At 50.8% G+C, this 16,739-nt stretch overlaps 1 protein-coding gene and 1 long non-coding RNA gene across 7 annotated transcripts in view; one reads left to right on the forward strand and one right to left on the reverse strand.

Moving 5' to 3' along the window:
- LOC147031516 (uncharacterized) overlaps positions 1-16,739 on the forward strand; it is a 245,143-nt gene that overhangs the window by 19,825 nt on the left and 208,579 nt on the right. The gene's annotated exons all lie outside the window — the stretch shown is intronic.
- Positions 467-16,739, reverse strand: part of LOC147031517 (tensin-3-like) — a 132,957-nt gene continuing 116,684 nt past the window's right edge. For all 5 annotated transcript variants that reach the window (XM_085864396.1, XM_085864386.1, XM_085864381.1 and 2 more), the window contains 3 exons: positions 5,102-5,170; positions 4,914-4,946; positions 467-1,749 (listed from right to left, as the gene is read on the reverse strand). In XM_085864396.1, coding sequence (XP_085720522.1) covers positions 1,608-1,749; positions 4,914-4,946; positions 5,102-5,170 — 244 coding nt within the window. In that variant the 3' untranslated portion in view covers positions 467-1,607. The remainder of the gene's footprint in view (positions 1,750-4,913; positions 4,947-5,101; positions 5,171-16,739) is intronic.

The raw sequence follows: 16,739 nt of genomic DNA on the forward strand, positions 1-16,739 counted from the left end.
GATGCCAATAATGTTGAGAGTTTGAGATCTTTAGATTCCACAGATTGATGGAGTGTCAGCTCAGAAGGGAGAGAAACACTCCATTGCACTACAGACAATAATTATCCTCATAGATTGTGAGGAGTTATTGTTTCTTTCATGAATGATGGAGGATGCCCAGTCTGCATCTGCCTTTGGAAGCCAGATTTTCAAAGTCGTCAGCCCAGGAGAGGTCATGGCTGATGGCACAGCCTTGAAGTTCCAGAAACAACGTCTTCCAGTGGTTGGCCATGGGAATATAGACAGGTGGGCTAGTTTGACGATCCTTTCAGAGTGACAGGGTGGGACTGGGAGATTGTACAGAATATAGAAAGACTTGTTACATTTACAGACCAGCAATTAATCAATTACAGATCGTCAGAGAGCGATGCAGCTGCTATCCGCCTGTCAATGAGATGGGGTAATTACTGCACAACATAATGTGGAATCATCTGCAAAAAGCTGGAGAGGTCGTTTATTAAAATGAGGAACAAGACCGAGTCTAACATACCACCTTGGGGAACTCCAATCTCGAGGAGAGGAGTGGCTGTCCTCCGTCCGGTTCTGGCTGTTCTGAGTTATTACTTAAATTCATGATTATACACATTGGCAAGATTATAACACATGTGTTGTTTGGGTAACAGACAACCTGTAATTCAACGTTGTTGAAATGCAAGCGTTTCAAAACTTAAGCATCGGTGGATAATTGGATAATTGACTCTTGATATAGATTTCATATATTACTGGGATTGTACCACATGTATAATATATCTGTGCACGTCATTGCTCCAAATGTTGGTAATGAGGCAAGATGAATTTAACGATCGTGATTGCAAGGGCTAATTCGTTCAGCCATTCTTGTAATTGGATGACAGTGAGTGGGACACTTGGGACCATCATGGCCAAGTCACACCCTTCTCCGAGATAAGCAATCGGACATCTGAGACCGTGCTGCACCCCTAAGGTCGCAACAGTTTTAGGGTTAAGGTTAGGGATAAAATTTTATTTACACCAGGTACATAATATTGGTGTTCACCTTACTCTACAATAACAAGTAGAATGTTGTTTCAAAGCAATAAGGTAAATAGCAGACATGTCCATCAGCAGACTAGACCGGTATTAATTGTTTTGATAATAAACTTTACACATAAATGTAATTTGAGTGTATGTAGAGATTATCAATCGTTATGATGATGTCTTTGCATTTAATATTTACGATCATAAAATATTCATACAAGAGTGCTGAGAAGTTTGGGTCAATGCCAACTTAACGCGGCAGAAGTGCTTCGAGTGCTACCGTGGCATGTAGTGGTGAGTGCAGATGCAATTGAAGACGAACCAGCTCCTCTTTTGTAGCACTGGCATCAATAAATGGAGCAGATACATGAAAAAAACAAAATCGTACAGAAACGCACTGAGCAAATATACATGTATAAAAGAGAAATTGATTAAAAAAGGTAAAATCCTTGGTGAGGGAGAGGAAACATAATGGTTCATTTTAAACTGGTCTGTTTTTCTCCATGACAAAACTACATTTCCTGTGGAACGTTCTAGATCCCTGGAACCAGGTGGCTTGCTCTGATTGGAGGTCATTCACCAGTTGATTGACTCATGAGGTCCTTGATGGCAGAAACGATGATGGAGGCTGGTCGCTCTGCTGAGTTCTCAGCAAAAAGGTGACACACATTGTCTCTGTAGTTTCTTTCCTTCCGCGCAATAAATCCAAAGACCCTGCCATGAGAGTATGTGATTGAATTAGTCTGATGATCAACACGGTGTGCAGCAAGGCATGCCCAATGGCTGGCCAGCCAGTCTGGAAACGCCACAAACAACAGCAGAGCATTCATCACAAACTGGAAGTATTTTTGCACAGTGCTTGTGCCATCATTTACTGTAAGTGCACAAAATATTTATCCAGCTTGAAAGGGCTCATACAACCTGCGCGATGTTTTCTTTTTTAAACATACAATGTCGAGGCTCGTGTAAGAGCGAACACACAGAATGTATAACAAGGGGAGCAGGAGACAAGAGGGGCGGGAGTGGGAAGGACAAAACGGTGGGGGACAGAAACATGAGGAGATCTGTGGCGGGGAGAGGGATGGGGTGGGGAACACAGGGTTTACAAGATGGACACTACAGGGACTTTCAGGAAGGAAGGCAGGGAATTTGAAGGAGGTGGGTTTGGGGTGGATTAAAGGGGGTAGAAAAGATCGCGGTTTTGGATGGGGGAAGATCAGAGATGGTGGTGAATAGCTGTTTTGAAGACCTGGAGGGAAGAGTGCGATTGAAGAGTGTGTGGGAGTTTGTTCAAAAAGGCATAAAAAAAAGAGGAACAAATGAGTGGAGGTGAGCAGTGATCCTGGATTTAAGTAGTTTCACCAGAAGGGGTTGATGGTGGACCGTGTGTGCCCTGCAGAAACTTGGGGAGGGGGAGACGAAGCATGAAAAGAGCAGAGGGTGCAAGACCAGAAAGGAGGCATTTGAAGACAGAGAGACCATTGACCTGTCTGTGATGGCAAAGTGATAGACCCATTGTGAGCTTCATCACAGAAGATTACAATAATTTTGAAGACCTTGATTTTCACGGCATCAAGCTGAGCAAGATGTGAGGCAGGAGAACCAGCCCAGAGCGAGAGCAGTACTTCCTCAAGCTGTGGATGGATAGGATCCACAGAAGATCTCAACAGTGGACACAGAAGCCTTGTCGGTGGATAGGATCTCAGTTGTGCCAAGGAAGGACTTTGTATGACTGATGATGCCCCAGTCACCGACTGGCTTTGGAGGACAATTTTGAAATGTGGTTTACCCAAGAAAGATCGTGGCTGACAGTGAGACCCAGAAGTTTGAATGACTGAACTTCCTACAAGAGGATTGTTATGAAAGTAGAGAGGAGGGTTTGTTATCGGTCCTTGAGATAGTGAGAGTGAAATTTGTGAGGAATGAAAGGCATATTCTAAGTGTTTGACCAGCTTGTGATATTTTTTCAAGGTCCAAAGAGAGGGAAGAGGCCACACCTTTCTTGTCTGAAGGATGAGGGATGTCACGGCAAAGGGTGGAGTCATCAGCAAATAGATAAAGAGGATTTTCTAGAGAGTCAGAGAAGTCAATGATGAATATGAGGAATAGGACTGGGCCCAGAACACTGTCTTGGGGGCACTCCAGCCTTGACAGGGAGAGGAGATGAAAGGATTCCATTGAGGGCCACACATTGGCTACGAGAGTGAAGGAAGTCATTAAGCCATGTGTGGAGTTGGCCTAGGATGCCAAAGTCAGAGAGTTTGGAAAGCAAGGCAGGATGCCAGACTGTATCAAGAACAGCTTCATCGTGGGGGATTTGAAGAAATCTGTCTTTTCCTCAGAAAAATTAAAGCATTTCCAAAATGTTTTGAAATTACAAAATCTCGGGACCTCCATGTTGCGACGTGACAAGTATAACACGGATCCTTGATGTCCCTGACTCTTATTCAAAATGCACAGAGTTCTGGGTGTGAAGCACAGCTTACCATTTATATGCAAAGGAGGATCAAAGGCAAATTAAAGCATATGTCCTGAATGAGCAAGTATTGTAATATGAGCCTGGGGCAGGATATGATTATTCCAATTCAGATAACTCCAATAGCAACATCGAGGAAGGTTCATATCTCAGGTACAGTAATTATCACTAAAAGTGAGTTATTTATAATTACAACTGAAAGCGAATTATCACATTTTCTTGCGGGCAAACAACGATATATTTCTGCTTGTTCAGCATGTGAACCATGTGAAGGATCTTTTCACTTTGTCAAGGTGGCTTTCCATGTTGACTGGTGCTGCTGAGAGCATAAGAACAAGGAGTCTAGTGCTGCCCCAGTGCCCAGTGGCCCGAGCTTTCAAATCAAACTGATTGAATTTCTGGGTGCTGAGATAAGCTGACCATTCATATGCGAGCGATCATTGCCAAAACCACAGTTTCTGGATGTTCTGTGTGTTAGAGTGAACTCATTCTCCTCAAAATGCAAGTCACACATTACATCCCATGATCCTTCGTGTCAGCTCTGAGAGAGTCACAATGTGTAGTCAGCACCTTTTTGGTCGAAATAGCTTTAAGCTTGGAATCCATGGCCAACTGTCGACAGTATACCACCTTCGATGGCGACTTAACTCTCCCTAATAACTCGGTTTTTTTTCGTCGATTTCGCAGTCATATCCATAGCAATAAATAGCAGCCCGAGAACAACATTCAACGCGTGACCTGACCATCTGGAAATCTCCGATCTTTCGAATCATAATCCATAATTGGAGGATGGTCCATTTCATGGGCAATCTGCGTAAATCAAATTCAAAATAAATAAATAATGAACTTCAAACTATAGGGTGAAACTTCAAAATTTGCTTAATAGATGTTTACATATACATATATTCAATGACTGCACGAGCATTTGAATTAAACCTACTCACATCTTGCATCAGGAACAAATCGTGGATGTGCTTTTGACTTGCTATGGACAAACCAGACAGACTACAAACTGAATCAAATGAACCATGGAGGACAGCTTCTGAAAGGTGTACTACATATCACAAACCGACATCACAGAATCTAAGCACTGCAGACATGACCAGCCATCCATCCATTGGGACCACACTCTGTACAGAGCATCGGTGCTGCCTAAGCAGTCTCCTTGGCTATTGGGTGCAATCCTGGATGGGTCGCCACTCCGACACAGGACACCAGCAAGCTGGCACTCATTTTGCCGACCTCGGAAGGATGACAGGCTGAATCAACTCCACCTGGTATTAATTCAACAGCCGAGTGTGTTTTGAACTCAGGACCCTGGGATTCCAAGCCCACCACCCGAACCATAAAGCCAACACCAGGCATACATGACCATAATCTCTCACATATATAAGCAACATACCTGGGTTCCAGCAAATCCTTAGTTGCTTCCCATCTGTCAAAGTGCACACAGTAAAGAGTTTTACGAGTCATATTAGGTTGAGCAACAGTGCAATAAAATATACCATCAACACAATGGTGCATTTGTCAAATGGGCTGTGAGCATTGCAATTGGTGTAACCTCGATGCAAGAATATTGTCATCACCAACCTCCTATCTTCTGGATCATTGGAACAGTATATGATGGAGTTCGCCATGTAGTGTTTACGGAAGAACAGCCTGGAATTGAAAGGAAATTACCCAGTGTTAAACATGATCTCATAAGGAACAGTACTATACAGTGAATGGACATATGCACAGCGAGTAACATTGACTTGTCACATGATCTCTTGTGCAAAATGGTTTTGAAAGTAGAAAACAAGGAATGTCGCAGAATGTTTTATTTTTTCTATCATTTATCAGGTCTAAGTTGCAGCAGTGCAAGGTTGAAATATATTTGAGTACTAAGGATATCGATAATAATGATTTTTTTAAAATTCCATTAAATATGCTACGATGACGACTGAATAGAAAACTTACGTTTGCCTGAGCTTTCCTGCACCCTGAGCAAATCGTCTAAAGCTATTCTAACAAAAGCACTACGATGACTACTACGACTACGACTGTTATTGGTACTACTTCTTTATGGCCCCAATTATTCCCACTTCGTGGGGTTGGCAAAACGTTTTTGACCCAAGTCTTTCACGAACCGGCTGGCCAGGCCTGATGTTCAAATGAAGATGGGAGCAATTTAGAATTTGGCCAGGGTGATGTCTTTGATGCCTGGTGTTGGCTTAATGGCTAGAGTGGTGGGCTTGGGATCCGAGGATCCTGAGTTCTAAACCCCACTCGGCTATTGAATGAATACCAGGTGGGGTTGACTCTGCCTGTCATCCTTCTGAGGTCAGCAAAATGAGTGCCAGCTTGCTGGTATCCTGTGTCGGAGTAATGACCCGTCCAGGATTGTACCCATTAGCCAAGGAGACTGCTTCGGCAGCACCGATGTTCTGATGCACAGAGTACGGTCCCGATGGAAGGATGTCTCGGCTCAGTTATTCAAATACAAGTCGGTAAAGTATGTCGACAAAACGAGAGTGACTGAATTCTCATAGCAATGCCATGCATCCGTGGCACCAAGTTACATAATCACTTCCAGATTTGTTATCAAGTGGAATTAAAAAACATAAAACGACGACGGATTATTGATATGCTCAATGTTGAAGAATGTGGTTTTTTGTTTGTTAAACCCCCACCAGTAAGTGGCAAAATGTAAACAAGTAATTAAGCACTTGAGTAGACTTCTCACAAGCAAAATGCATGTTTCATTTTTATGCATATGGAATGTTGTAAACTTGACAGGATAGGTACAACATTCCACATTGCCACAGTCTATCATATTGTTGCGGATTCGCGCCCGCCGGCGTGCTGACGGCCACGTAACTCGAATCGCGGCACGTCACCCACCGGACGGACAATCCAGTCGTGACCCTCTCGGACTAACGCCGGGAACCAGTCACGGGTGGACCTTTCGGTCTCACCGCGATCGAGCCAATCAGCCCCCGCGTGGGATAGGGTTGCTCGCCGAATTCGACCTACCTAAGTACCCACGCGGAGGGTAGACCGGGCGATCGCACCTCGCCGCAGGTCGACTTTGGACACGGGCCACTTAAGCGACCCGTTCCGTACTTATCAGAATAACCGAGCGGTGTTATCGTCGACCTCGACGGTTCGATTAATTATCGGGCGTATTCAGCCCACTACCAACCCTTTAAGTGAAGCAAGATGGGGATTCAATGGAGGAAAAGACGAAGCGAAGCGGGAGAACAGTTCAATAATAAAGCACATTTATTCGCGGCACACGGGAAGCACACATATTCAATTCCACCAAAAGCACACAAAAAAAACACAATTCCATTTACACAAAAAGCAAATATAAAAGCGAAAACACAATGCAGAGCTAATACCGACTACCGAGCACACGGCAACACTTATACAATTTTACTTCACAGACGGCGCCGACAACACATACCCAAAACCAAGGAAAAGAAATACCCTCAAGAATGAGGCGGGCCTGAGGCCGAGACCGGGTCGCGCCTACCCGTCTGGTGATGAGACGCGGAGCGGCGATGGCGCCCGCGGGCCTCGCGGAGGGTGTCTGGTAGGGGGTGGGAAAGGGGCCCCCTTGGTCGCACTATCTCAGCGCGGGGGGAAACAGGAGGGGGTTGCTGATGCTCGGGGTATAGAGGATCTTTATTATCCCTGGTGTGCGTCTCCACCTCGGCCAGGTCGCGCTGCCGGCCTCCCTCGGGCGTGCAGCTCCCGGCACCGACGCGAGCACCCCCTCGTCTGCCTTCGCCGCTGCCGCCTCTCCGCCTCTGGACTCTCCGACTCTGGACTCTTCTTTGGACTCTCCCGTTGGACTCTTCTTTGGACTCTCCCGTTGGACTCTTCTTTGGACTCTCTTTTGGACTCTCCTCCCCTCCGCCTCTGGACTCTCCGACTCTCGACTTCTTGACTCTCCGACCGACAACACGGTCCTTTTATCCCCCCGTAGCTTTGCCTTTGACCCCCTCCCTTTGACCTTTCACCTCGCTCCTCATTGGCCCGAGAAAAAGTGGGCGTGAAGGCTTTTTGATCCACAAATTTGCATATATCGATCGTCCTGGAGGCGGGGCCAAATCGCCCCTCGCTCACCGATTGGACGGCAAAAAGTGGGCGTGTGTCGTTTTTGATCCGTTTTTGAAGCACAAAATCCGTGATTTTGTACACGCTGTTCGACGCGCGCTCTGCACGAGTCCAACACCGGTACCCACAGCGGGGCAAGAACGGTGGCGATGCTACGGTTGCGAGGTGTGACGGGAAGGTCGTGGCGGTCGTGGTGAAGCGGCGTTTGTGGTTGGTGGTTGATGTTGTGGTTGTGGTGGTAATCATGGCGGTTGGTCCAAAATAAAGATAGTAAAAGAAAAACGGCTATCCTGAAGAGTCGCAGCTCGCATAAATGACATGTATTCCCACTAGACAACGGGTTTGGGCCTAACTACACATATACTTACCGAGATACCTCACCTAAGGGGCCTGAATGGTGGTTTGCGAATTTGGTAACCACAACACTACCCCCTCCCCTTTTTACAGACTCGTCCCGAGTCGTCAAATTTTCGTGTGCCATCATGTGTAGTTTTCCCCTAGTACATTTTACCTACGGATCCCTGAGTGCGACATTCATGGTATTCGTGTCCCCAAAATAAATAACCTGAGGGCTGCGTAACTATCTAAACAAACTCACTCACACGGACGACTTAAATAAAATTGCCGGCGCTAGACAGACATGCCGGGGGCGCACTCATATTTACAGTACATCTTAACCTTAACTTACAAATTTTACACTAAACCATGGCCCAGGATCACTGAACTCTGCAAAAGAAAAGCAGTTAGCAGGGAGCCAGGCTGCCCGCATGCAGTCTCTGGCTCAAAACAATGCAGGTGACAGGGAACGTGGCTGGCTGCTCACACGCAGTCCAAGGCCTTCCCTTTTGAACTGAACGCAGTGAACCACAACCGTGCATGGGCTGCACAAACGCAGTCTCCGTGCCAGCTCAAGTGGCACACGCAATGAGCACAACGAATGGATGCTTGAATGGATGGACGCAAACACGGTGCACGGGCCGCCACTGCAGGCCCGTGTTGTAGCTGCCAACAGGGCAGTTCTCGCAGCTTGCAAACTGTTGCCTTGCGGATCCTGGCGCACATGGAAATGAACAGGGGGGGGGGGCAAAGCAAAAATTGAACGGGGCTGGTGAACGTGGGCAGTGGGCATGGCATGGCAAAGGCAAGCAGGCAAACACAGCCCGCAGAAGAAGGCCGCTGCAGGCAAACACAGCCGGCAGATGAACTGGCCGGCACAGGCCTCGAAGAAAAACAGCCAGCAGATGAACTGGCCGGCACAGGCCTTGCAGCACACAGCTGCCGATGAAGTTGGCCGGCCTCCGCCTTGAAGCAAAACACGGCCAGCCGATGAAGTTGGCCAGCCTTTGCCGTTCAGTGGAGGTTGGTGGAAGGAGTGCGGTGGTGCTGGCCACTTGGAAGGCGGGCTCGGACCTACCTACCTGTCTCCCTCCCAACCTATCGCCTTTGCCTGTCACTGTACATACCCACTCCCTTAATTTGTCAAACCCCAATTTAGCCCCAACTTATTTTTTTATTGTTTTTATTTTTACTTTCCCACTATAAATCGTCCCCTAACCCCCTTTATCGTCCTTGTTCGGCTAACCTATTCTGTCACCTAGCCTACTCCCAACCCCTACGTTCCCTTCCCGGAGGGGAACAAGGGAGAGCTAGCGTCCTGTGTCGAGGCCCAACGAAGCCTCAGAATGGCCTCCCCAGAGTTCGGCGATCTTAACACCAAGTGGGTCCAGCGGCCCACAACGACAGCGAGGGGATGGATGGTGCGGAGGGGTACATCTCCTAATCTACCCTAACCATTTAACTGTTAAACTACCCCGGGGCTTTCAACAAGCGCCTCTCGCTTAAACTATTGGTTCTAACAACCCAGATTCTCGTCGCCTGTGTTGGTGTCCTTACAATTTCGGGCCTCGCCCCCCAATTTTCTCTCCGTGCCCTCACACGGTCTCCTGGCTGGGACACGTGGCTCCCTTTGGCAGGCACGACCCTCTGCCGAATCTCCCGCTATGGCACCCCCGGGCACTACACTGCCTCCGAGCCTACCAGCTCCCTAACACCGGGGAGTGCCCCCCATGGCACCTCCCCTGAAACGCACACGTGGCAGGCCGGCCTCCCGGGCCCCTTTCCAAGGGTCACCCGTGCCCACAACACTGCCCACGCGGCTAATGGCGCCCCGGGCCCCCGCACCAAGCAGGCGCACCCGTGCCCACTACTCTATCCCGGCCCCCCATGGGCCCATGGCCTACCGCGGCCGACTAGCCTGGTGCCCGGGGTACCCACTCAGCGATACTCACCTTTCGCAGCCACGCTCCCAAGCCCGTCAACAGGGCTCCTGCACCCCTCCAAATGGGTCTCGAGCCTACTTTCCCACCAACAACAAAACGACCTCCATTTTTCAATTTGACTAACCCAGCTAACTCAATCTACACTGACCCCGGGGTCCCTTGGGCGGGAGTCACTCCTCCCCCCAATCACTCATCGCACCATGCATTCCCCATTCACTCCATACACACAGACCCGCTGGCCTCACTCACTCAACAAGTGCTCACCTCACAACTGACCAACTCTTCAACACACACACCGCTGAACTCTGCCATCCTTCCAACTACCTCCCCTAACTAACTCGTGCTCCCACGTCGTCCCTTAAACTACAGCACGTTCCATTTAACACTACGTAGCTAAGCTACGTTCCCGCTACACATCCACAAGTCTGTCCATGTCCTCAAATCAATCATTTTATTTCCCAACCTAAATCTGGCTACAATCCCACTACCTAATCCATTCCACGGACTCCATGAGGACTTACCCCTGCCCCATGAAGTCGGTCTAGCTAAGCTAACCCTTCCCCCTAACTAGTTTCCATCCTGTTCCCAGGTAAGGGGGTCTTTCACCCCTTGCCCAGGAATCCTGTGCACCCGAAAGTGAGGCTTGTTTTTTTTTTTTTCATGCGCAGCACCTGCGCGGCAACTCAGAGCTCACGCACTTTACACCTGCCCGTGACGTCATGCAGCTGCACGTGTTCCTCGTCCCTCCTTGGACGCTACCATCCGGCAGAGATACCCCTCCTGCCGGATTCCAACCACACGTGCAGCCATGACGTCACCGTGCGCAAAAAAAAACACAAGCCCCACGTCTCGAGGGGTTCCCCACGCGAACACATGTGCTTTGCCCGTTGGAGCTTAACACACACGATCGCGTGGAGAACCCGTCCGGTCCAAATCCATTTACCTGCCTAAACTTTGTCCGTCCGCGGGATCGGCAAATCCACCGCGTGCGTTTCCGGACCGGGACTTCACTCTCGCAAGCGAGCACGTGGTGGTCTCGTGCGTTGCACAGCACGAACCGCGTGCTCACTGCTGGGCGAACCCGGCACGGTCCCCGAAACAACTACAGCCGCTACTCGGCTTTCTTTCCTGTCATGTCGCCGTCGTCGCCATTCGACCCACGCACACCTGCGTGTTACGACGCACACAGTCCACTCCATCACATTCACACCGGGAGATGCGGCTGCGTGCTCCCGCATGCCAACCGACATCTCCCTCTCATACCGCTCTCTCACACACACGGTCTCCCTGGCACACAGCGACCTTGCACACGGCCGTTCACTCACGCGTGCGGGGGCACTCACCCGCGGTGCCTCACTCGCACTCCGTGCCTCATCCACACACGCGGGGGCACTCACCCGCGGTACCTCACTCATACACACGGCGACACTCACACACGCGGTCTCTTCCACACACGGTGCCTCACCCACACACGCGGGGGCACTAACCCTCGGTGCCTCACTCACACTCCGTGCCTCATCCACACACGGCGTGCTGGGAAGCACGTACTCCGGCACCATCGCCACCACACCACTCACACGTGGTGCCTCACTCATACTGGCCGTTTCACTCACACACACGGCCTCACTCACACACGGTGCCCCATCCACACCCGGCGTGCTGGGAAGCACGCACTCTGGCACCATCGCCACCACACCACTCACACACGGGCTCGCTTCCACACACTGGGACGCACTCACACCTTGCACCACACACACAGGGACAACCACACTGGGGATTCGTGTCCCCACAAGGGTCTCCGGGGCCTCTATTCCCCCCAAGCTCTCCGTGCACCCGTTCGCAGCACTCCTCCCCTCAACCTCGCAAAGCACGACCGAACTCACCTGGTCGTGACTCGCCTCAAGGGGGCATACTCCCTCCCCTCGTTCCTGGAGGAGGCCATCCAGCTGCTCGCACTGGGCCTCCACCCAGTCCACCAGCTCACCCCCATTGTCCTCCACTACCTCCGTGTGTGCGTCACTTACCCCGTCTTCCTCGTGTAGTCTTTCCTCTATTTTTTCTATCTCCCGTGTCTCTGCCAACTCTTCACCCTTTACCTCCCTTGTCTCAACTATTATTTCCTTTGTCACGGCCTTCATGCCCGCCTGCAGGCATCGGCCCATGTTCTGCGTCTCACCCCGGAACTCTTTCATCTCTTCCCTCATTTGCTGTGTATTCGCATCCATCGTCGTTTTCACTTCATTTGTATTTGTATCCATCTTTTCATCCATTTTTTGTGTATTCGCATCCATCTTTTCGTTCATGCCTTTCATTTCCGCATTCATTTGTGCCAGCATGGTGAATAGCTGGGCCATGTCGGATGCACTCAGCTGAGCCGTTTCGGCAGGGGTTGGGGAAGGGTTTTGGTGGAGGGGGGGGGGAGGTGTCATACACCGCGGCCGCTGCCGCACCTTTTTCGGGCTCTGGGCTCAGTTGGGGGAGTTCATGTTCCTGCACAATCAACATTTCCTGCACGGGGATTTCATCCTGAGCCATGGATTCTACACATTCTACATCCATTTCTAATACCCCCGGCTCCCGCTCGCCTTGAGACGCCATCTTGCTTCTCGTGAAGGGTTAATTTGAATCGCTCGTAATTTGGAGGGAATCGGGGGTCGCTTCTCTCACCCCTGGACCGATTCCCGTGAATTTAGCCGGAGACAGGAGAGCCCGTTTTCCTGTTCTCCGATACCAGTGCCGCGAGGAGGGCGATGAATTTGTATCCCACTTCTGACACCAGTGTTGCGGATTCGCGCCCGCCGGCGTGCTGACGGCCACGTAACTCGAATCGCGGCACGTCGCCCACCGGACGGACAATCCAGTCGTGACCCTCTCGGACTAACGCCGGGAACCAGTCACGGGTGGACCTTTCGGTCTCACCGCGATCGAGCCAATCAGCCCCCGCGTGGGATAGGGTTGCTCGCCGACCCGACCTACCTAAGTACCCACGCGGAGGGTAGACCGGGCGATCGCACCTCGCCGCAGGTCGACTTTGGACACGGGCCACTTAAGCGACCCGTTCCGTACTTATCAGAATAACCGAGCGGTGTTATCGTCGACCTCGACGGTTCGATTAATTATCGGGCGTATTCAGCCCACTACCAACCCTTTACGTGAAGCAAGATGGGGATTCAATGGAGGAAAAGACGAAGCGAAGCGGGAGAACAGTTCAATAATAAAGCACATTTATTCGCGGCACACGGGAAGCACACATATTCAATTCCACCAAAAGCACACAAAAAAAACACAATTCCATTTACACAAAAAGCAAATATAAAAGCGAAAACACAATGCAGAGCTAATACCGACTACCGAGCACACGGCAACACTTATACAATTTTACTTCACAGACGGCGCCGACAACACATACCCAAAACCAAGGAAAAGAAATACCCTCAAGAATGAGGCGGGCCTGAGGCCGAGACCGGGTCGCGCCTACCCGTCTGGTGATGAGACGCGGAGCGGCGATGGCGCCCGCGGGCCTCGCGGAGGGTGTCTGGTAGGGGGTGGGAAAGGGGCCCCCTTGGTCGCACTATCTCAGCGCGGGGGGAAACAGGAGGGGGTTGCTGATGCTCGGGGTATAGAGGATCTTTATTATCCCTGGTGTGCGTCTCCACCTCGGCCAGGTCGCGCTGCCGGCCTCCCTCGGGCGTGCAGCTCCCGGCACCGACGCGAGCACCCCCTCGTCTGCCTTCGCCGCTGCCGCCTCTCCGCCTCTGGACTCTCCGACTCTGGACTCTTCTTTGGACTCTCCCGTTGGACTCTTCTTTGGACTCTCCCGTTGGACTCTTCTTTGGACTCTCTTTTGGACTCTCCTCCCCTCCGCCTCTGGACTCTCCGACTCTCGACTTCTTGACTCTCCGACCGACCAATACGGTCCTTTTATCCCCCCGTAGCTTTGCCTTTGACCCCCTCCCTTTGACCTTTCACCTCGCTCCTCATTGGCCCGAGAAAAAGTGGGCGTGAAGGCTTTTTGATCCACAAATTTGCATATATCGATCGTCCTGGAGGCGGGGCCAAATCGCCCCTCGCTCACCGATTGGACGGCAAAAAGTGGGCGTGTGTCGTTTTTGATCCGTTTTTGAAGCACAAAATCCGTGATTTTGTACACGCTGTTCGACGCGCGCTCTGCACGAGTCCAACACCGGTACCCACAGCGGGGCAAGAACGGTGGCGATGCTACGGTTGCGAGGTGTGACGGGAAGGTCGTGGCGGTCGTGGTGAAGCGGCGTTTGTGGTTGGTGGTTGATGTGGTTGTGGTGGTAATCATGGCGGTTGGTCCAAAATAAAGATAGTAAAAGAAAAACGGCTATCCTGAAGAGTCGCAGCTCGCATAAATGACATGTATTCCCACTAGACAACGGGTTTGGGCCTAACTACACATATACTTACCGAGATACCTCACCTAAGGGGCCTGAATGGTGGTTTGCGAATTTGGTAACCACAACAATATTGTTGAGAATTCGCGCCCGCCGGCGTGCGAACGGCCACGTGACTCGAATCGCGGCACGTCGCCCACCGGACAGACAATTCTGTCGTGACCCTCCGGGAACTATCGCCCGCAGCCAGTCACAGGTGGGCCTTTCGGCCTCACCACGATCGTGCCAATCGGCCACCCGCCTGGGATAGGGTTGTTCGCCAAACTCGACCTACCTAAGTACCCACGCGGATGGTAGACCGGGCGATCGTACCTCACCGCAGGCCGACACCGGACACGAACCGCTTAAGCAGTCCGTTCCGTACTATCGGGATAACCGAGCGGTGTTATCGTCGGCCTCGACGTTCCGATTAATTATCGGGCGTATTAAGCCCACTACGAACCCGTTACGTGAAGCAAGATGGAGATTCAATTAAAGAAAAGACGAAACGAAATGGGAAAACAGTTCAACATCATGCACATTTATTCCGTGGCACACGGAGAGCACACATATACAGCCAAACAGAATGCACATATATCAAATGCTACAAAAGAAACAATGACGCAGAGATACTACCGACTACGCGAGCACACGGCAACACTTAAACAGTTTTACTTTACAGACGGCGCCAACAACACATTTACTCAAAAGCAAAAGAAAAGGCCACCCTCAAAGACAAGGGGGCAGACGGGGCCTGTGGGCCAATATTTGCGCGGGACCTGAAGGAGCGGTCAGGTCCGCGAGACTGGGTGGGTCCTACCCGTGTCTTCGTGATGAGCCGCAAATGTGGCAGCGCGGCGGTGCCCCGACTTCGTGCTCCTTCGCGAGTTTCGTTGGCACCGCTTGGAGTGGGGTGGGAACGGGGCCCCCTTTTCGCACTATCTCGGCGTGGGGGAAAGGGTGAATTGTTGATGCTCTGGGGAAAGAGTATAGCTGGCTTGCTTGGGTCCCGTGACGAGCGATTCCACCGCGACCTCGTCGCCGACCGCCGTCTTCCTTGACTCGGACCCGAGCTCCTCGGACTCTTCCCCCAATTCTCCTCAGCCGACTGCCGAAAACCACCTGGACGCCCTCGCCTCCCGACTCCACTCCGCGCTCCAACCCGACTTGACTGCCTCGCAACAACAACTCTTGCGCAACAACCCTTCTTTCTCTCTGCCCCAAAACTCTCTTTGCTTTTCTGCCACTCTCCGCTCTTCCAAACTGACTGCCCAAAACACTCTCCGCTCTTCCAAGGCCGACTCTCCGCTCTTCCAAGGCCGACTCTCCGCTCTTCTAAGGCCGACTCTGCCCAAACTGATTCTGCTAAAACTGACTCTGCCAGATTCGCCTTGCGCTCGGCGCTTTATAGGCCGGCAGGAGAACCCATATGCAAATTTCCGGATCAGGACGAGCTCGGGGGTGGAGCCACGCTCGCCCATTGGACGGAGAAAAAGGGGCGTGAATCTCCCCTGATCCTAGAATTTGCATATCTCGATTCCACACAGACGCGCCTGGAGGCGGGGCCAAACCGCCCCGTGCTTGCTGATTGGATGGATCAGAAGTGGGCGTGTTGCATTCCTGATCCGAATTCTCCTCGGAAAGGCCGCATTTTGCACTCGCGGCTCGGCGCGCGTCCCGTACGAGCCCAGGACAGCCTGACGCTCGATGCTCACAGGTGGTGCGGGAATGGCCGCAGAAGGAGATAGGTGAAGGTGGTGGAGGCTTTATGGTGGTGGTTTATGGCCATGGCGCCGTTTGGAATGGCGGTGATGCGATGTTTGCGGGAGCGAGTTGTGAAGGTAAAGATCGTGGCTGTTGGCGTTGTTGTTGTTGTGAAGCGGCGTTGTGGTTGGTGGTTGTTGTGTGATGGCGGTTGAGACGTGGTTGGTTCAAAATAAAGATAGAACAGAAAAACGGCTATCTCAAAGGGTCGCAGCCCGAATGAATCACATTTATTCCCTCTAAACAACGGGTTTGGGCCTAACTACACATGTACTTACAGAGATATCTCACCTACGGGACCTGAATGGTGGTTTGCGAATTTCTACAACCACAACAATATGCAAACAAAGGCAAGATGCATTCACATGAAGTAAATTGGAACATGTTATATGATAGAATACAGAGCGAGAGTTAACAATTCATCTTTTGGTCTCTATTACATCTCCTCGAGGAAATGGCATCACATTTGAAATAACGATATATAATAGTTAATACATCAACAAGTAAGGCAGGGAGGGACAATCAATTTTCTCAACTGAATGTTGAGAGAGTTATGTTAACATTCAGTTGAGAAAATTCAGTCATTATTTTGAAGCAATTAATTGGGTGTTTCCAGCCTTAGATTTTTCAGGAAAAGATGCAGCAATGCCAACCCTCCCGATTTCATCGGGAGGCTTCCGAAAA

The sequence above is a fragment of the Eptatretus burgeri genome, chromosome 2, assembly GCF_056783735.1.
Source record: "Eptatretus burgeri isolate ZD-2024b chromosome 2, Ebu_testis_v1, whole genome shotgun sequence".
NCBI lineage: Eukaryota > Metazoa > Chordata > Myxini > Myxiniformes > Myxinidae > Eptatretus > Eptatretus burgeri.